We start from the raw sequence: 21,225 nt of genomic DNA, 5'->3' as shown, positions 1-21,225 counted from the left end.
GGAAGAGACAGGGAATTCATGGAATGGAAGTGAAAAATGAGTAATGGTTTTGTTCTGAACAATGTTCCTGAAGTAACAAAAGTTCTGTGGCTATTCATCAATAACCTGATGATATAATACAGGTACTCATCAGCATTTTTTCCCTATCTTGTAAATCAGATAGATTATGTTGTACATGAGAGGACTAAGTAGTCATTCTTGACTTAATTCCTAAAAATAAGTTGTAGGATATAATACAAATCGTAATATATATTTATTATATCTGTTAATATGTGGATATTTCTTGTGGTGCATTAGTTATCTGAAATCAAAAGCCGAACTCAAATACTAACAGAAGAGTACAGAAACCTTAGAAACCATGACCCACAGTTTTCTTGTTCTGCTGTTCTACTGAGATGATAATTCCTTCTTTTTTTTTTTTTAATATGTTTACACCTCTGTGAAATGTACCTCCTAGTAACTAGGTACTTTACTAGGATTTACATTAGGATAAATCCTTTACTAGGATTTACTAGGATTTACATTACTTTTTGTTCAGTTACCTAATAAAATTCAGTTTTCTTCCAATTTGTGCTAGAGATTGCTTTCTGTGGCATCTGGTATCATCTCTTATCATCAGTCATTTTGCTCTGAGATAAATTCACATCCTTTCTTGTCAGTAACTGAAAATCCAGGTTAAACATGTTGAAACTAACAAAAGCAACAAAAATGATGGATTTTTTCCCCCTTTCATATAGTATTTTGTTGTGAAATTCTTTCTTTCCACAGTCCAAATTTTTGTTTTCTTTGAAACTAAAGTGGATAAACATGCTTCATATAGGAATTAAGATTATTGTAAGAATAGGAGAGAAATTACATGGAAAACAGTTTTTCTAATATGTGGACTAAATGTGAATGATTCACTTGAAAGTCAAATAACAATATTAGTAGCCCTACAATGAAGTTTACCTTTAATGCTAATGATGTGTTTTATCAAAGTCAATTGTGATTGAATAAATACAAGTTAAGACTACGACAGCTATTAAGTTGGTTCAGTTTGGCCTTTGTGTATATGTGAATTTTCAGATCTTGGAGCCCTAGAAGTTGTTTTTCAGCTGAGAACTTCTCTGGGAGTGGTTGCTCACTGATGCTGCTCTGCTTAAACAAAAGTCTTTGCATATTGCTGCCAGATACCTGCTTCTTCCTTCTCCAGTGAATGCTTATTGCAGCCTGTGGCAGCTTAACTCTGTAGTGTGTTTTTCAAGCAGTGATGGAAGAGGGGAAGAGGGGAGACATTTGTCTATAAGACCGTCTGTTTGGAAAATCCTTTTTTCTTATGACAGAAAAAGAGGACTGGAAATGAGTTTCTGTGTCATTGAAATAAATTCCTACTATTTCTAGCAGCAGTACAATGTGCTCTTTTTAAGATGAATCTGGTTCAACGTATAAAGCTGTTAGGTATTTTTAATCTACCCAAGCAATTAGAAGAAGCTTCAGAATATATCACCTATATTTTCAATCACTTTTGACATGGTTGTTCTTGTATTAGTCATCTTTAGCCTGAAGTGGTTTTTTTCTGTGCTGTTAACATCCCGCATTCTTAAGCCATATTTGTGGGCAGCAACCCAGTTCTCTGTCAGCATTTGTTTGATAACATGAGTGAGCCAAACTTTTTTCTGGTCATTCTAGTAGCTCTGGTCTGCATCTACTTTGTTTCAGCTTTTTTTTCCTGAGCATGGATGTTTGGTACTGATGTGCTGGCAGAGAGATTTATCTCAGTGGTGCAATGTGCAGTTCCCTTTCTCCTCAGGAACAAACATCCTAATGCCATATTTTTCCTTAAAGGTGCATAATATGAGCTAAGCAGAAACTCTCAGTAGCAAGCTAATGTTCCCAGATATCTCTTTCCTCTGTCATTTCCAAATTATGAGGCTCTATTTTATTAGTTCTGCAAGGCATCACATAATGATCTGTGCTATCAAAATTAATGCCATTTATGTTACCTCTCAAGGCGCTCTGATTCTTAAAGTGTATTGGGACTGTGTCATCTGCAAAATTTATTGATTTGGGTTTATGTTTTTCTTCAGACACACTTGAAAGAGATCCTTTTTTATCCAGATTGACCAAAAAACAATAAAAAGACATAGTTGCACTTTTAAATTTAGTTCTACTTTACAGGTGTTTGCTAATCTTCAGTTTCTGTTTGGTTTGATAGCAATTTCTTTTACTGTACCATATGAATTGCTTAAATTTAAAGGCTGATTGCATTAGATTTAAAGGCTGTCTTTTGTCTATAAAATCAGAGTCAGCAGGTGTGACATACAGAAAAATTATAGAGGGTTTGTGTCCCTAAATTCCAGCTCTTGCAGACATGTCTTATGAATAAATCTTTTTTGGTTGTTTTTGTTTTTATTCCCATATCCCAGCTGGGCATGACAATCTTAGCCACTAGCCTGTTGACCACTCAAACACAGGATTTATTAATGAAAAGTGATTTCTTTATAGCTGTACTGTGGACAGCTGGTATGGATTGGTTTTATTAATAGCCTATAGGGTGCTATGTTTTGGATTTTTCACTGAAACAGTGTCAGCAACATACCAGTGTTTGGGCCATTGCTCAACAGTGCTTGTGCAGCATCCAGGCTTGCTTCCCACTCTCTCTGCCCCCTCAGCAAGCAGGTTGAGAGTGTGCAAGAAGCTGGGAGATGGTGGAGCCAGGACAGCTGACCCAAAATGACCAAGTGCATAATTTGTGCCATGTAACATTGTGCTCAGCAATCAAAACTGAGGGGAAGGCAGTTTTTTGGAAGGCAGCCACTACTTGAAGGCAGGCTGGGCATCATACTGCTTGTGGGAGGTATTTGCTTTTGTGTCACTGCTTTAGGTTTTGGTTTTTTTTTTTTTCCTCCCCCTTTATTCTTCCTCTTTCCTTATTAAACTGGCTTTATATCAACCCATGAGTTTTCTTGCTTCTGGTTTTCATGTTTTCTCCCCAGTCCCACTGGGTACTAGGGAAGTGAGCGAGTGGCTGTGTGGCACTTAGTTGCTGATCAGGGTTAACCCACAACCGTCCTTTGGCACAACCAGTTTGGGACAACGCAGCTGAGGAAATGTTTGAGCAAGGGAAGAGAATAATCTGGATTCTTTCTTTTATGGCTGATTTTGCCATAAAACAAAGCAGGGTAAAGAGATCTTCATGAGAGATCCAGTTCTGGGATCTTTCATGGGTGAGAGGTGAAGATGGGTGTCACAACATTCCAGTTGTCTGTGGGTATAGACAGAATCCCAAATGAAAAAAATACTAACAACATATGAGGAGGGTTGAGCTGCTTCAGTAGTACAGCTCCTGCTAGCTTCTCGGCTTAGCTGCTGACTGGGGCTAACCTTTTGCTCAAATGCTATGAAAAACAAGTTCTTCCATAATCAAATTAATATGGAGTTCATCAACAGACTTACGTTTTTTCCCCGTGAAACAGATTATGCGTACATTCCCTTCTTCACTTCAGTCCAAGCCATCCTGACCTGCTCATACTACTTTTTCACACACAGTAGGAAGTATCATGTCCTCAGTTATTGAGGTACAAGAAGCAGAAAGCTACTGTCTTTAAAACGTAAGCTGTAGTCCTGATTTGCACTTCTACTCCATCTCTCCTTGCCTTTCCTGTACTGACAGGTGAGTTCTTTTTTGGCCTGTCATGCAAAAGTTTACAAATGTATCAGAAGTTTTTCTATCTCTGAAATCCTGGTCAGAACTGAGAAAATTATTTAATTGACTGTACCCATCTAGTGACTCCAGTGTTTAATACTATTTGTAATTCTTTTCATTCCTCAGTCAGTTTTTAACTCGGGTTTGTCTCCTCAAGTATTTGATTTCCTTTACTCTGTGCGTGCTGCAGGTCCTGTAAATAGCTGATGTTTCTCTGTTTAATAAGTTATGCAATATTCTCAACTTTTATTCGGAGCAAGTTGTTCCTAGCCCTTCTGGTATCAGGAAAGAGCTTGAAAACAAATGGAAGAGGTTCAAATACCTGCTGGCAAGTACTTTTGTATTATACAAAAGTTTGGGAGCAGATTTGTAACCTCTGCATAGTTGCTGGATTTGATTTTTTGAGTCTGTCAATTTAAGATAGCACTTCCTTATGCTTAATATAGGTCACCCTGCTCTCATTTGAGCTTCTGTTTTGGGATTTAGGTAGTGATATGCTGCCCTAACCATTAAAATGGGACTGGAGTAACCTGATATGTACTGTTCATCACAAACTATTATTGCTGCAACAACCCCATTAGCAGGACACAAAAGTTAGTCCTTTCCCACTCCCCTGGGTGAGGCATCATGTAGGGTCATTCTTTATCAAGGCATGCTGAGAGAGGAATGTGTGATGGATCAAATGGTGTTTTGCTTTGTCCCAGAGTGGGTCTGCATGCAAGTTGTTTCGTTATCCTCTTAGAATGCAATTTCTGTCCAAACTCAAGCTAAACTATCTGATAGGTGCTATCAAATGCTGTATCACTGATCACTGCAGAAGACTTAACACCTTGTTTTAAGTTGTTTCACACCATTTTTTTTTCATGTTTTCTGACCCAGCACTTACCTCATAAGCCTGTCAGGGGTATTACAGATAAATGTACTGGATTTCTGGTTTGTGTACAACAAATATTGAATAATTTAATAAAAAGCATAATTTAATATTCACGGAAACCTGACCTTGGCTACTTCTTGCTGTGTTAAGATACTTTCTTTTTGTAAGGACAGAACAAAACTTTTCCTGATACTCCTGTGCATTTCTCATTTAGGAAAGCTGCTTCCTAGTACAGATGTCGTGTAGCAGTTGGGGCAAAACAGCTCTTGAGAATGCTTCTCCAGAATGTCTTCTGTGTCCTTAGAGGCCACCTCAGCAGAATGTATTACAGAAAGTTATGCTGAACTTCAGTATGGTGATGTATAGGGTACAAACCTTCATTTTGGAATTCAGATTTACTTTAGAAATAGTTGCATATAAATAGCAGTTGAGATTGGGAATGATACTGGTTGCTTAAAATAGCCAAAGTTTGTGCACAGTAGAAGAGCATGTTAGTGATGTTAAATCAGTACTGACATCTGAGGCCCCACCTGCTTTTCTTGGGAGCAGTTGGGGTTGCTTGGGTGATGTGCTGTTTTTTAGTCATCATGAAGAACTGTGACAGTGCCTGACTGCATGGATAACAGGAGGCTGAAGTGTTTGGTTTTTACTGTTTGGGATTATGTTTTCTGATTGGACGAAGGGAGTTTGGATAGAATTAAGAAAAACAGAAATTGTAAGTGATTTGCAGTGAAAGTGTTGATTATTATTAGACCAGTTGATACACTTGGAAAACCGGAATGGATTTGCATGCAGAAACACTTCTTCAAGCTTAAAAGAGAAATTGCAATATTCATCTTAAATTCAGACTGAGAGCGATTGATTGAAGGTTAATTTATTTATTAATCCATTTAATGGATGGTTAATTTATTTATTAATCCATTAAGCCTGTGAGAAGAAGGGTTGGTACCTGTGAATTTGGGGAGAGAAGGGATACAGGGCAGAGAAAGTCAGACAATTGTAACTGGAACATTGATGTTAGTTGAAGGCATTCTGTCACACCGGTGACAGAAACCATAACTTCATTATCATCCTTTCCAGCTATCTTCTGACTGATCTTAGTATATTACAGAGTAAGCTTTCTTAGAGAGGAGGCAGAAGTCATTTGTATGACCAACCACAGAAAATGGTGTGTGCTCTGGGCACACATATGCTGTGTATATGTTGTTTCCTCCTCTCAGAAAACCTTCCTTTGTAAGAAAATGAGTAATTTTTTCCAAAAACTTCTTGGACTTCTCTTGCTAGGTGGAGTTTGTAGTTTTTGGACTTTGTTTCAGGATGTCATCTCCCTCCTGCTGCTAGCTAAGTCCCATGAAAAACTGAACGTTGGTTGAGGTCTTTATTATGAACCTAATGGTCATAATGTATCATTCCTAACAGTGGAAAGGTTTACTCAAAGCAGATAAAAGTCACGACAGTATTTCTTAAATTAAACATGTGCAGTCTTAAAAATAATAAAACCTGCAAGTCGGCCAAGCATATACAAAGAAAAAATTATTTTCAGGGTGTGTTTATATAGGAAGTTGATTAAAACAAAGTGTTGAAACAAGACTGGTGTTCTCTACAACTCCCTGAAAGGAGGGTGTAGCCAGGTGGGGGTTGGTCTCCTTTGCCAGACTTTCAACAAGACAAGAGGGCATGGTCTTAAGTTGTGCCAGGGGAAGTTTAGGTTAGATATTAGAAAGAATTTCTTTACTGAGAGGGTGATCAGACATTGGAATGGGCTGCTCAGGGAAGTAGTGGATCCTCCATCCCTGGAGATCTTTAAAAAGAGACTGGATGTGGCACTCAGTGCCATGGTCTAGCAACTACAATGGTGGTTCAAGGGTTGGACTCGATGATCTCTGAGGTCCCTTCCAACCCACCCAATTCTATGATTCTATGATTCCTTTTGCATGGTGACTTGCAGCGAATGCATTGTAACCATTTTTCCTTTACTACACATTTCCTCTGTGGTGGTGCTCCTGTGCACACCAGGAGAAAGCCCCTGGTGTTTTGGGCAACAAGAAAACACATCTGGAAGAGATGCAGCTGCCTTGTTTCATGCCTGAACAAAGCAAATCTTGATGTCATAAACTTGCCAAGCTGCACGTTTTGTTTCACTTTTTTTTGGTATTAATTCCTTTGCTGGACACAAGATATGCTGCTCAGTCATTTGTGGCAAAAGCAGCACATTGTCTTTGAATGTAAGATTGGTGAAAATAAGTACATTAAAATACTTTTCTTCAAGCAAATGCTGAAATAAATGAGTCTTGCAGAATAAATATGTGAGCGGGATGAGTTGTGTTTATCTTTTCCCTTAAAGCACATGCAGTAACTCACCGTGATATGTGGGAAATTGAGAGTCATCATTTGTGCCTTCCTCTCTGTTGGTGATTTCTATCCCTAAAAGCACAGCATGTAATTCATTGTAGTGTTATTCAAGGGAGTTGCTTAAAGGATCTCCCATGGGGACTGGGCAAAAATCTCTAAAAGCAGACCTGCAGCCAATAAAGATAGGTTTTATTTTTAAATTTGTGTGCATGATTTTCCCTTCATCAGTCTTCCCATTTCTGCTGCAAAACAGCTGTAAAGGAGGTGAAAAGGAAGTCCAAAGATAACAGTAATTGTATCACCAACTAGGGTAAATAATGAGGCAGGAGATGAGTAGTGGTGCTGAGGCAAGTGGGGGCTGGATTTTGCTTTTCTCTGCTTTTTAAGCCATTAGGTTTATGCATTTTCCTAGAGGTTGAAGACCAGGATCTTTACCATAAATGACCTCCTCCTTATCTTGGGGAAAGGAGGAAGGCATTGCTTGACTTGCTGTTTGTTTTTTGGTTTGCTTTTTTTTTTTTGTTACACCAAGAAATTTTTTTTGTGTCCCTTGCAGTAAATACACATATGCTTTTTTATAAAGTTATTTTTAAAAAATAATGTTCCATCTCTGAGCTCCAGTGTTTCATCTCTGAACTCCAATTGTTCTGTGTACCTAGTCAGTGAAATCTTATAGCAGAACAAGTTTTCCTCATAATTAGTTGTAGCTCATGCAGAAAAGAACTAGACTAGCCTCTGTAAGGAAGCTGTGTGGTCACCAATACTTGGAAGTGTTTTGAAAACCTGCGGGGCAGCTTTGCAGTTAATATAGGAAGTATCATTCAGGGATTTAACCCTGTCTGTGGTACACAGAGGGCTTTTGAGTGGTCCAGAGCAGATAACAGACTTGTTTTTCTTAGTTACCTGTAAACTTAATTTGTTCCTTGGAAAATGTTCAGGAGGTGCACCTACTAGGTGTAGCCTGAAAATCTGGAAGGGTAGTAAGTTATTACTGTAACTGTAACTATATATAACTATATACACTGGACTATTCTATCTGTCAATTTGTCTTTAGCCTTACATTTACGTTTATTTATTTGGTAATGCTTTCCAAGTTTTTTCTGCTGTGTTCACAGCTCTTATAATACAGACATTCACCCTTGTCTGGTCTTTCAAATGGTTGGTCACAACTTTTTATTTATATTGGAGGGTTTACTATGCTTTATTCCAATAAGAATTTTCTGGATTCTCTTAGTGTTACCTTGTTACATAGGTTAAAGAAAATTAAGAATGTCATAAAGGGAAACAGTTCTGTTGCTCTTCAAACAGGTTACATACTTCCTTGAGATCTTCAAATTATTGTACTTACTGAGTCAATACATAAGTATGCTTTCATTTCCATTTGGAAATAGCTATTTTTGTGTAATCTTGTAAGCAAATGTTTCTGTGGCTTATCAAGAACAGTTGCCTGAAGGAATTACTCACAACTTCTATAGAACAGTGTTAACTTTTTAAATTACTCATTCTTGCAAAACTTTGAGGTGGAAAGTAACAAGTCTCAGTAAACTCTGTGTGTGTTTCCCTTCTCCTAAATGTTTTTCACATAACTAGTTATATGTCAGGCCAGCCTTGGAGGTGCATCTGTATTAGGCATTTGAAAGCATGTTTTCTCCCTACCACTTGTCAAGGTAGGAACCTCCAAGACAGGGGTGAATGAATTTACCAGCTCAGTTGTGATGTTCAAACATCTTTAAAGGGGCTGGGGCAAAGCCTTAGAAATCTTGGAAAATCTCTCTGATTGGGAGCAAGAGATTCTTTCCTTCCCCTGTACAAACTGATTTTTAGTTATACAGTCTGACCGGTGTACAAAGAGGAGGAAACATGAACTGATCATCTACAGTGTGACTGAGAGTGCATCAGTGACCTTGTGCTGCTGAGCCACCACGAGTTTCTGGCTCATGAATTTCTGTGTCTGGTTGTGGAATAAGATGGAAGCACAATGCCAGGGTAGTACAAGTTGACACTACTAATCATTGCTTGAGAACCACAAAGAGAAAGGAGGCTGGGAAGATGGGGAAAGAGAGTAGGGAAGATGAGGGAAAGAAACATGTTAGGAACTTAAGGCCTATCAGATGGTATTGATTGTATCTTAATACAAAAAACACTCAGTGTCTGCTTTGTGTTTCTGCAGCGATTGCCTGAGCATGTTAGTGACAAATGGGCATGTGAGGTGAGAAAGAGGAACCTACTTCTGCAGTGTTTATTCAAATAAAAATTCTACTCATGTGAAGCCTGAAGAATCAAACCATGTAGAGAAATATTTTTGTCTGTGTTTTTTTTGAAGGTATTTGTGACTGAAAATATGTAACTGAAGAGCTCTATTCATGTAGCACACCTGTATAAATGTGATTCATGATGTATTAATCAAATTCCTTAGAAAAAGACAAAATAAAAAAATGCACTTGTGGAACCTGCTCTAGTGGGAAGTGTCCTTGCCCAGGCAGGAGGGTTGGATCTTGATGATCTTTAAGGTCCCTTCTAGCACTAACCATTCTTTGATTCTATGATTCTGTGAAGTGGAATGGCTTTGAAGTTGTTTTTTTTTCCCCTTAGGTAAAGTTGGCTTTTCCTTCAAGGGTGCCTCACATTCATGTTCTCTACCTGCTTGTTTTAGGCAGTAGAGGTTAAAAATCAGACAATGCCATCTGGCAGTCATTTCTTCTTAGCTGGGTTCCTAGTTAAGCAAAAGACAAATTAATCCTATCATTGACATCCATTTTTTTCTGTGATTGTGGTCTGCCCAAGGATATAACTGTAGCTTCTACAAAGGTTTGCAAATTACAGTGTGGGTTATTTTCCCTCTCTTATGCAGTTTTACTGTGTTTTAGGGAGTGGAGGGGTTTTATTTCCAATTAAAATCTAATACAAAATATGCCCCTGGAAATATGTAAAATTGTGAATGTGTGTCACAAGGCCACTTAGCAGGGGAAATCTGGAAGTGCAGCCAAGCCACATCTGTATCTCATCAGCAACCCTCCTTTAGGGAGGAGTGGACAAGGTCAGTGACCAAAATTGACCAAATGGAGTACTCCATCCCATATGCATCATACTTGGTATAAACTTGAGGGATCACGAGGGTCAAAAGCCTTCCTGCTTCCCCTTCTTCACCTGTCCCTGTTTGCTTTGGCATCCTGGGAGGATTCCATCCATTCCTCTGCCTGTGGTCCTGATCTGTGCCAGCCTGAATCTGTGTGTTCCTGCCTCCAGATCCCAGCTGCTGCTGACTCCAGGAGTCCTGCCTGGACTTTCCCAGGGCTGCCCTGCAGCCTTGGTGGTGATGTGAGGATTACTGGGGGAGAAGGAGGAAAAAAGTGGATCATTTGTTTGTTTATTTGTACATATTAAATAATTTTACCTTTTTATCACTACTGTTTCATTAAAGCTGTGTAGTTTAGTTTCCAACATGTAAGTCTCTCTCCTTTATTCTCTCTCCTTTCTTTATCAGGGAGGGGAATGAATAGAGAGCATCTGTCATTCAGTTAATTGCCAGCCCAGCATTAAACCATGACTGAGCAACCCCAACACTCTCAGCCATTCTTCACAAGAGAGGTATTCCATCCATCTGATCATTCTCATGGCTCCCCTCTGGACTCACTCCAACAGGTCCATTTCTTTCCTGTGCGTAGGAATCCGGAGCTGGACACAGTACTCCAGATTGGGGTCTCATCAGAGTAGAGTAGAGGGGCAGAATCTTCTCCCTCAACCTGCTGATCACACTACTTTTGATACAGTCCAGGATACAATTGGTTTTCTGGGATGCCAGTGCTCATTGCTTGCTCATCTGGAGCTTCTCATCAGCCACCACCTCACAGGTCTTTCTCTTCAGGATTGCTCTCAACCCATTCTCTGCTCAGCATGTATTTTAAGATCCTTAGTTTTCATTGGAAAAGCAGTTTCCAATCAGTGAAATAATTGCTCAGTTTAGGTCTCCCTCTACATCTCTGACTTGTTTTGATGCATAATAGTATGTATTGAATACTATGTACTCCTGCCACAACAGCTCCTGCCCTGGTTAGAAATAAGCAGGGGAACTGAAAAATGAGTAATTTCTCTATACCATAAGCATTGTTTTATCATTTTAAAGTAATTTTATTTGAATAGATGATTGTCTATCAAGCACTATTAGAGGAAAATTCATCCATGTCACTTATGCCTGTTCTCCAGACTACAGCACAATGCCATCCAAAAGCTTCATGCAATTAATTTTGCTAATGATGACTGTGCAGACCACTTGTTCCTAGCTGGTTTTGGTCACTTGTTGAGACCAGTAGGGGGCCTAAATTGAAAGGATTTCAGAAGTGTTTCAAAGGCTGGCTTGGTTTTGATCTTCCTTGAGCTGAATCTGTGGTTTGCCTGAAGCCAGGAGAGCACCTCAGCTGTCTTATCCAGCAGTATTTTCATATGGCACAGATATACTCTGAGAAGGAGATATGTTTCACTTAGCAAAGAATGACCCCTCACATTAGTCCTTTGTTTGCAGAAGATTTGTGATATTTTTAACAGGAAACAAATGTGTCCCTTGACTCTTCCTTTTTTCTGTCTTAAAACACAGCTCTCATTAGAACATGGGTTGCTCAAGGAGGTAACTACTCTTAGTTCTGTTCACTTTGCCAGCCACCCACCTTGTCTTTGGTCTGGGGATGGATGTTCTTCATCCAGTTTGAGCCATTATCTTTGCTTCAGGTGACTGATACACCCTTGTCAAGTGTATCTGCTGTAGCAGAGCATGTGACTGTTAACTTCTGACAAGTTAATATGATGATGCATTAGGTGTGCTTTTAACAGATCTGGTTCCAGGTGTCTTGTCCAAACTGCTTTCTGGTCTATATATAATAGAGCAGGAGAATGAGTACCTATATGCAGCAGGAATAGGTGTGCTTGTTTCTCCTACAAGATTGTTCCTCATACAGTTTTGTACTATTGTAAGCCACAAATGCTAGTATTGCATGTCTTTTGATGAAATAATTTGTAGCATTGAATTGTTAGTTTTCAGAGAAATGAAACTCCTTTTTCTTAATATCACTGTGAAAAATTTTTGTTCCTCTTTTCGTGCAGTTTCCTTATTTTCCTCTCTCACTTGTCCCCCCACCTTGCTGTGCCAAGATTTGTGACTGTGTGGTTTATGTTCAGCATTTCAGCATTGCAACCTTTCCTTTGCCATGCACTGTTGAGCTGGCTGCTGCTTGTCAACATGTTACTAATTTGTTGCTTTGCATATGCAACATACATTCATATATTTCTTGTTCTTTATTCCAGAGATGGTGATGTTGCTGGAATGGTGGTCAGGTACCGATTGCACCCTCTACACTGACCCAGAGAGTTACCACAAGTATGGGAAGGAGAATGCTATTGTAATCCTTAATCACAACTTTGAAATCGACTTTCTCTGTGGTTGGAACTTTTGTGAAAGATTTGGGGTCTTGGGGGTGAGTTTTGTGTAGCCTTTCAACTTTCTCTTCTTGAATGTGGAATGTGGAACGAATTCTTTGTGGTTTTGAAAATTAACAGGTATGTGCTTGCAGTTCATTCAGCCACTGTCTAGACTTAAAGTGGTGAACTTAAAACAATGCAGTGCAAGTACGTGGAATACTGAGACAGGTATTGCTTGGGCATTCACAGTGATTTTAAAAGTATTGCAGCTAAAGCTGGTGAAGGAGATATTTTTTTTCTAACCTGTGGAAGTCATTACAGTTCATTCTCTCTATGTGCTTGCTAGGTAACTATTATGGCTTCTTATGCTAGAGGAAGATGAGGTGTTCTATTATTCTTTGCCAGTAAATTATAAAATTTGTTTGCTTCCTCCAGTGTAGTATTACAAATCCATAACTAGGGTTTGAATGATGTAGTCTCTTGTCTTTTAGAATGAAAGAGCTGCCTTGTCAAATGAAAGCAAGTACTACGGTGTAGCTAGTAAGAAATGGGGGAGGAATGAGTTAGTCATACTTAAATATACCATTGCATTAGGGTAGGAGTACATGTACAATTTTTTTTTTGTTTCCCCTGTCAGTTCATGTGGATGATGCAAGACCCCCATCCTAAGCAAGTCTGACTTAGTTCTATAGTGGTGACTATGTTCTTTACCTAAAAGGGAGTTACATGAGAGTTCCTTCCTTCTAAGCAAGCAGACTGATACCTCACTTGGCAGTATTCTGCAGCATCATCTTCTAGTTTTGCTACTGGCCTGTGTCAAAAGTCCTGACTTTGTATTGTGTAAATTCATGACTTTTTGTGGCCTTTCTGTTGGACTCTTAGCATTTTCTGGACATTTATCTACCACTCCAGTCACTTTCAAATTATAATAATGACAGTCTGTTTAAAAAAACCCCAAACCAAACAACAAAAAAATGAGCCTTACAACTGAAGGAAGGTGAAGCTAAGCAGCACAGACCCTGCATATTACTGGAACAGCTATAGACTTCTGATTACTGAGGAACAATTTTACTGTCATGTCTAGGACTTGAGTACAGAGCTGGAGGATAGCTATGAGTGAGCAGAAGATGTAGGAAAACCTTCTCCTGGCTGGGAGATGTACATGTCAAAAATATTCTCCCTTCTCTGTGCTCATTATAGAGTGGGGCTTTAGTATAATCCACCGAATTTTATAAACCTAATGGCTGCAGTTTTCTAAATAAAGCTGTGTTTTAGAGGGTTAGTTGCTGCTTCAGAAAACAGTCACAGAAAATTAAGCTATTATTTCTCTACAAATTAATAGGGGCCTATAAGGTAAAAAAACTGATGTTTTGCCTTGGTGCTCTGTGGTTGGGTTGGATCTTGTTAGCTTTGATAATTTTTTTTTTAATAGTTTCTCAAGGTAGTCATGATTGTGTTTATAAGTTTTTTATACTGTTCTCTATGTGTAAGAAAACCACTATGTAGAAGCGTAACTGTTGAACTGACTGAAAATATTTTTTCCTTTTTTTTTAGATGCTTATAATTATTACTCAGTTTGTATTTTTGCTAATCTTAGAATTCTTTTACAAGCTGCTGTTATTTATTTATTTAAACAATTCCAGTCCTTTGTAGTGTACTGTGATTTTACTCCCCAGAAACTAAGGAAGAAGTAGTTCCCATATGCTCTCATTTGCATAGATGTCTTTACACAGCAAATGAGTGTATTTCCCTGCTGGGGCAGCCAGTTGAGGCTCATCTTAAAATACATTTAAAAAAAATTGACAATGACACAGAATCAGTTTCCTGATTGGATTGTCTGTACTGTCATACAGGTACTTGGCTTGGGGCAGCACAGGTATGTGTAGAGATGGGGTTGTAGCTTGGTTTGACTTTGTGCTGCCTTATATGAGTTTCCAGTGTGCAAAGCTTCAGGTTTTGGTGTGGCAGCACAAATAGAAATGTAAGAACCATTGTGCTGACTGGTGATGTTTGGGAAAAGCAGTTACAGGAAAAAGGCATTCAGAGAGATTTCTAAGTGCTGTCCCAGCTTCCAGTTTTTTGTGAATCAGGGACTTTGTGAGCTGGTGGCATTTTACGTTTATTGCCATTTAATTTTGTACTCTATGAAGTTTCTGTGCAAACGTTAGGTATCTACCAGTATTTTATTGGGTTGATCTCATCTCCACTGCTGCTGAAAAGGAAGTCTTGCATATGCCATCCTTTCTTTCCTTTTTGCTCTTAATTTTTCATCATACCAAATCATGCTTGTTGCTGGAAGCTAGAAGAAGGAGGTAAACTTCACAAAAACTAGATGACTTCTACTGACTGTAGAGATTTCAAGCAAACAAGTATTCCGCCCCAACTATTAAACACTTATATATGTATTTCACTTGCCAGCATTTTTTGGAAGCAATCTTCCTGTTTTGTTTTAGGACCCCGAGACCCATCAACCACATGTACTGCCTTTGTGTGCTGCCAGACCTCAGTGGTGTGTGCAGGAGGGAGGGAATATAGGGGTGCTAGATGCTGAGTCAGCATCATGCTGCTGTGGCCAGCATGGATGTCCATGAGGGCAGCTGAGTCCTGATTCAGAGGTGACACAATCAGAGGTGTCAGTCAGTCCTGACACAGAGGTGACTGCAAGAAGGAGAAAGGGAGGGAAGGAGAAGTTGATCTGCCAGCTTGTCTTTCTGTAGGAAGCATCATAGCCCCAACAAGACAGAGCTCTGTCCACACCAGTGTTTTCTAATAAAAGGGAGGGCTGTTAGTATGGTCTTGAGCCAGGGTAACTGATAGGTGTGTTGGGTGTTCTGCTTTTCTACCCCATGCTGGTGCAGTGGCTGGGGAAGATGCTGACTCCCAGTGTCTGTGTGCTGTTCTGTTGTGTAAATAGAGCTGTGATCTTGGTGACAGGTCCCTGCATTGTGCTGTGCCCTTCCCTTTTCCTGCCTGTGGCATTCTGGTCCTGGACTTAGCTTCTTCTGATGGGGACAGCTTAGCTGCTGTATCAGCATTTAAACACATCAGTAGCATTTGGTTTCTTCAAGGTGTGTGCTAATCATCTCTTTGAGAACAGACCCACTGGACATCAGAACTTGAAATTAGGACAGGCATGTTCTGAGGAGGGGGGTGTTTTTCATGACTTAGACCAAAAGCACATTTATATGTTTCCTGCCAGATTCACTGTACTGTTCTACGTTGGTTGATCTGACCAAACAGTGATAAAATTACCCTTTTTAGTAGTTTTAGGAACCCTCCTTCTCACACAAAGAAAGACATTCGTATTAGTAAAAATTGTCTGTTCTTTAAAACTAAGCCTACTCATTTACTGAATGATCTTCTGGTGTCTTAGGCTGCAAAGTGGTTTTTCTACCCCTGTAAAACATAAATATTACTCTTAGTGACTCATATTGGCATCAGAATATGTGTATTTCCAAAAGAGGCTGTACTTGCTTATTCCTGATAAGGTAGACAAACCAGGAAACCATTACGAAAAACTAGTTGTTAACTATATTGCCTTAAGTTTCTCATTTTAAAAATTGCTAATCACATTTTAATAATTTTTATCCCTAAATATCCATTCCATATGACAGGAAACACCAATTCTATTTGAAAGTTGTGTATGTTGAAGTTTGTTATTGGAAAAACTGAGCATGGCCTTGAATAGAGGCTTGAGAAGAGACTTTTCTAGGTTATTGTAGAGGACTGATAGTTGTGTGAACACATTCTTTTGTACATTTTGGTGTATTAATTAATACAGTTGTGTACTGTACAGTTTAGTGTATTAAGAGAAATTGTGTAATTGTTCATGTAGACAGCCAAAACTACTTGATTATTTGTATTTAACAGAGCATCTTAGCATACACTTGGGCATACTTTCTTTACAGTGTTGCCATGTTGCCTTTCAAAATGGAAAACTTTTATTCAATATGAAGCACTAGAAATTTGGAGCCTAACTAAATTTCTGGAATGATGGCTTTGAAGGTCTAAAGAAATACGTGTTCATATTGTGATGTCCCAGAAAGTATGATATTTAAAAAATAGAGCAAACAGAATCATCAAAAGTATGTCAGTGCTGAGGGCAGCCTGGAGAACATGTAGCTTAGGAAGCAAATTGCTGCTGCTAATAGCTTGCAACTGCAGTGAATTTGTCTTGAAATTGTATAACAAATTTTATTAGACATCTTCAGCTTGGTGGTTGATTTTGTGTTGTTGCATTCTGTGATCAAGAGGTGTTGAATAACGGGCAGTGAGCATAGAAATCAAGATTTTCTTTCTATGACAGCATAGTTGTGCAAATGCATCTAAAGTAAGCTTGTAAAAATAATGGTTTTAATGTGATCTTAGTACAGTCATTCACAAAAGGAGAACTTCATGTATGTTTCCATCTGAATAAGCTTGGCCAAAATAAATTAACCTGGATTAAAATACTATTTCTGTAGAAAAATAGTCCCCATCCAGCCATAATTTCATTAAATGACTGTTAGAATTACATGGTTCTGAGCACCAAAAACATTTGACTGCCTTATAGAAGATGGCTTACCGGGAATAAATCAGCACTCTTTAATTAAATATCATTCTGTTGAACAAGCTGGATTTCAAGGTTAGACTTGACTGTCACCTACTTATCAAAGCAGGTTGATAGAGGAAAGATCCGTGTCCAAATTCAGCTAAAGAGCTGTGTTTTTCCCCTCAGGTATTTATACAGGAGCTGTGCTTGGGTACATGACTGAAACAGAATAGATTGTAGCTCCAGTTATTGTAAGAGAGATGGTAGCTAGCTACTGAGGGTAGGCCTGGTGCATCCCTCCCATATGAGAGAAGTCTTGCCAGTATAATCATATAATCATAGAATCATAGAATTGGCTGGGTTGGAAGGGACCTCAGAGATCATCAAGTCCAACCCTTGAACCACCGTTGCGGTTGCTAGACCATGGCACTGAGTGCCACATCCAGTCTCTTTTTAAATATCTCCAGGGACAGAGAATCCACTACTTCTCTGGGCAGCCCATTCTGATGCTTGATCACTCTCTCTGTAAAGAAATTCTTTCTAATATCTAACCTAAACTTCCCCTGGCACAACTTAAGACCCTGCCCTCTTGTCTGGTTGAAAGTCGTCTGGGAAAAGAGACCAACCCCCACCCAGCTACACCCTCCTTTCAGGGAGTTGTAGAGAGTGATGAGGTCTCCCCTGAGCCTCCTCTTCTTTAGGCTGAACAACCCCAGCTCTCTCAGCCTCTCCTCATAGGGCCTGTGCTCGAGTCTCTTCACCAGCCTGGTTGCCCTCCTTTGGACCTGCTCCAGGACCTCAATATCCTTCCTGAACTGAGGGGCCCAGAACTGGACACAGTACTCGAGGTGTGGCCTCACCAGCACTGAGTACAGGGGCACTGAAGTTTTCTTTTCCCTAATTAGTTCTGTGTCATAAGTTTTCCTTCTTACTGCTAGGACAGATGGGGTGCACAAAATAGTGTAAAGTCACTTAGTTTCTTTTTATGTGCATCTAAAGAGTCATACATTCACGTCTGAAAAAAACACTTTTAATTTTTAAAAATGTGTCAGAACGGAAAATGAGTAAGGATGTGCCCTGAAGAATTCACAGAATCACAGACATGGAATTCAAACATCTGTTCTGCCTTTTTGGTTGTACCTGTACTGTGTGACACCCAAGCTCTCAACATAATTTCTCAGGTCCACAAGGGGAAAAGATAATGATGGCAACTTCTCTTCTGACACTTAACTCATGCTTTTTAAAATATGCAAAACATTAGAAAATAGCTGTGGTGAAATAGTTACTTCATCTTGCTTTTTGGATTAGGATTCTATCTTTTAAAGTCTGTGAGGGAGGAATATTGGATTTCTTTTCTGGCCATGTGCTCTGGAGGCCTTCTACACCCCATGCAGAGCACACTGATATTTGTCTTCTGGTCTTATGACCACTCAGTTATGAACGCTCACAGCAAATAAAATTTAAGAGCATAGGTTTTTCTGTTTTTGGGAGGTGACACTATTGCTATTTGCCTCATTTTGCAGTGTCTTGCTCTAGACTGTGTCTGAATGCTGCCCTGGTTGTGGCAGAGGCAAGCAGTAGTGCCCCAAGGGTTGGATTTTCTTGAGTCAAGGCCTTAACTCTGCTGTCTTCCTCAGGCATGTACAGGGCAGAGGAGTGGAAGAGTAGGGGATGAACTGGTCTGGGCTCATGACCTACAACATCAAAAAAATGCTCTTTGGAGGCTTTTAAAGATGTATACTAGGACATTTATGTGGGAAATAAGAATATTACTTGTATAACAGAGAAAAGGAAAAACATTAGTTTTTTGGGGAAAAAAAAGAGCTAAGGAAAGAGGTAGAAAGAGTGCCTGTTTCCTTGGTCTGGTTTAGGGAACTGGAAGAGGAGGCAGGGGTCAGCATTGCTGGTGCCATGCATTAGGGACTACTGTGCAACATGGCTTGAAACTGAAATGGCAAAAAGTGTGTCAAATGCTGTATCTGCTTCTTGTGGGAAGGATGAAGTTGAAGTCTGATTTTGGGCCTGTCACTGAAATTCTTAAATTTGAGGATAAAATAAAGAGGAAGCACTTTGTAATAAAGTGTTAAATGATTTGACAGACGTGGCTTTCTTAAAAACTGAAACATCTCATATTGTCTATTTCTGTGTATATTCTTCTCTATTTCTGTGTAATGGTTGCTAGTGAAGCTATGTGATGTGCACTTGCCTTCCACTCATAAGCTTTTAGATAGCTTAATTATTTAAGGTATTTCCCTCTCAAGGACGAAGTGCAGATGAGAGAAATGAGCGGAGATAAAGAATTAGGTCAAGTCTCTTCCCTCAGTAACAAAATGAATGGTTAACAAAAAAAAAAAAGCTAGTAATTTCTGTTAATGGCAATTTCTACCAGTAAATATTGCCTACTAGTCAAATTGAATGTACTGGAAGCCATCAGCAGAGCAATTTGATGGGATACCTCATGATATCACAGATAGAAACTGGACTGTAATTGCTCCAGTTATCCTCTAAGATCACTTTTTCAGGAAATACCGAAGCAACAATTTCTTTATACACACACACATGTGCCATTTTATTCATTAAATAACGATGTGAATCGTAAGACAGCTCACTAGCGTGAGCTTGCTGAAGGAGCAAGTGGAATCAGTTCTCCTGGCCAAAGGGATGGCAGTCTGAGATGATAATGGAATTAAATTCTGGACCAGAAATTGAAATTTGAAACTTACTGATAGGCTTCTTGTGGAAGATTGATCTGGACAAACCACTTGTTGATGTGCAACAGGAACAGTACTTTTTTTTTTTCTTTTCACCCCAGAAGCATGCTTTGAAGATAAATTTGCTAGTATAAGTATTTCTGCCCTTCCATAAACAAACCTAAACACAAATCAAGTATTTTTATTGCTGCTGTTGTTTCTAGTGTTGTTTAAGGTTTCTTCTGTTGATAAACCATGTGTATGTATCAGTATATTGGTGTGCAGCAATCACTGCTTCTCATTCAGAGGAGTTTTAAGTCATGATGAGGTGTCCCAGCTTTGAGAAGTATAGTTGCAAGATACCTTGAAGGAATTTGAGATGCTACTATCCAAGGTCTGCTTCAATTAATTTTGGGGTTTGTGGTTTGAGTCTTTTTCATGGATTCCTCAGTCTTTGAAGGAGTCTGATCTGTGGTTTGGGTTTCAGGTTTTGAGTAGGATAGATGGACATGCAAACACACACATATATATGTGTACATATATATATATATATGAATATGTATTCATCTTACACTGGTGTTAAAATGGTAACTGGTTGATATGAATCAGTACATCAGTGTCTAACTGTGCATGTGTAATATCCAGAGAGAACTCTGAAGCCATGTAACTGATTTACTCTCTTTGACTCTTTCTTCTAGAGTTCCAAAGTGCTCGCAAAGAAGGAGCTCTCCTACATGCCCATCATTGGCTGGATGTGGTATTTCCTAGAGATTGTCTTCTGCAAGCGGAAGTGGGAAGAAGATCGGAAAACAGTCATGCAGAAGTTGCTGAATCTCCGGGACTACCCTGAAAACTTTTGGGTGAGTGACAGCTCAGACAAGTGGATTGTGAAGTGCTGTAGTGCTTGGGAGAGATGAAGGGCAAAACCAGTATGTGGTAGTCACCAGGTTACTCCTGAGAATTTTGATTCAGGAGCTTTCTGGCAGTATCAGGAGAGTATTCTCTAAGAATTAAATTATCTTTTGGATTTTCCATGTAATTGTCTTGTCTGTTTTCTTCCTCTTTGGTATGGAACCCTGTGGATGTCATTGCAAAAATACCTCTACTCTGATCCATTCAGTAAACCTTTGGTCCTCTAAATATAGAAGCTAGAGATGGGTAGACACACAGGGGTTCATGAAAGTGTAAGACCTACATGTGACAGCATTGTATGGAAACATATTGGCTGTATTCTTTAACTAAGCTACCTTCTCACTAATTGCTGAGTTCATATTAATATTTTCTCCTTCCATTTGCCTGTGATTCTGCCATTCCTGTGAAGGTGCTAAGTCCAGTTGAAGTGTAAACTACAGATAAGTACCTAGTGAGGGAAGTAGCCCCTGGGTCCATCAGCTGTCCAACAGCTGTCATACAGGGAGAGGATTAGTGTCACTTTTCAGTTACTTTTTGCATCACCATTATTTTTTAATATCAAACCTGCCTGGCAATTCCAAGTCTGGGAATAAAAAGCCTTTGATTTGTTTTCTCTTCTCAGTAATCACAAAAATCTACTTCACATGCTGCTGAAGATGTGTATGCTGTATCTCTCATTCTTTGAAACAAAGCTTTTTTTTTTCTTTCTTTTAATTATAGTGGATTTAAATGAGGGTTAAGCAATCAAAACTAAGTTCTGTGCTTGGATAAC

At 39.1% G+C, this 21,225-nt stretch overlaps 1 protein-coding gene across 1 annotated transcript in view; it reads left to right on the top strand.

Annotated features, from left to right (window-relative positions):
• Nucleotides 1-21,225, top strand: part of AGPAT4 (1-acylglycerol-3-phosphate O-acyltransferase 4) — a 73,424-nt gene that overhangs the window by 27,791 nt on the left and 24,408 nt on the right. The window contains exons 3-4 of the mRNA XM_030447510.1: nt 12,207-12,376; nt 20,240-20,401. Of these exons, the coding sequence (XP_030303370.1) occupies nt 12,207-12,376; nt 20,240-20,401 (332 nt within the window). The remainder of the gene's footprint in view (nt 1-12,206; nt 12,377-20,239; nt 20,402-21,225) is intronic.

This window comes from Calypte anna, chromosome 3, assembly GCF_003957555.1.
Source record: "Calypte anna isolate BGI_N300 chromosome 3, bCalAnn1_v1.p, whole genome shotgun sequence".
In the NCBI taxonomy this organism is placed as follows: Eukaryota; Metazoa; Chordata; class Aves; order Apodiformes; family Trochilidae; genus Calypte; species Calypte anna.
This window is presented reverse-complemented; position numbering and strand designations above follow the sequence as displayed.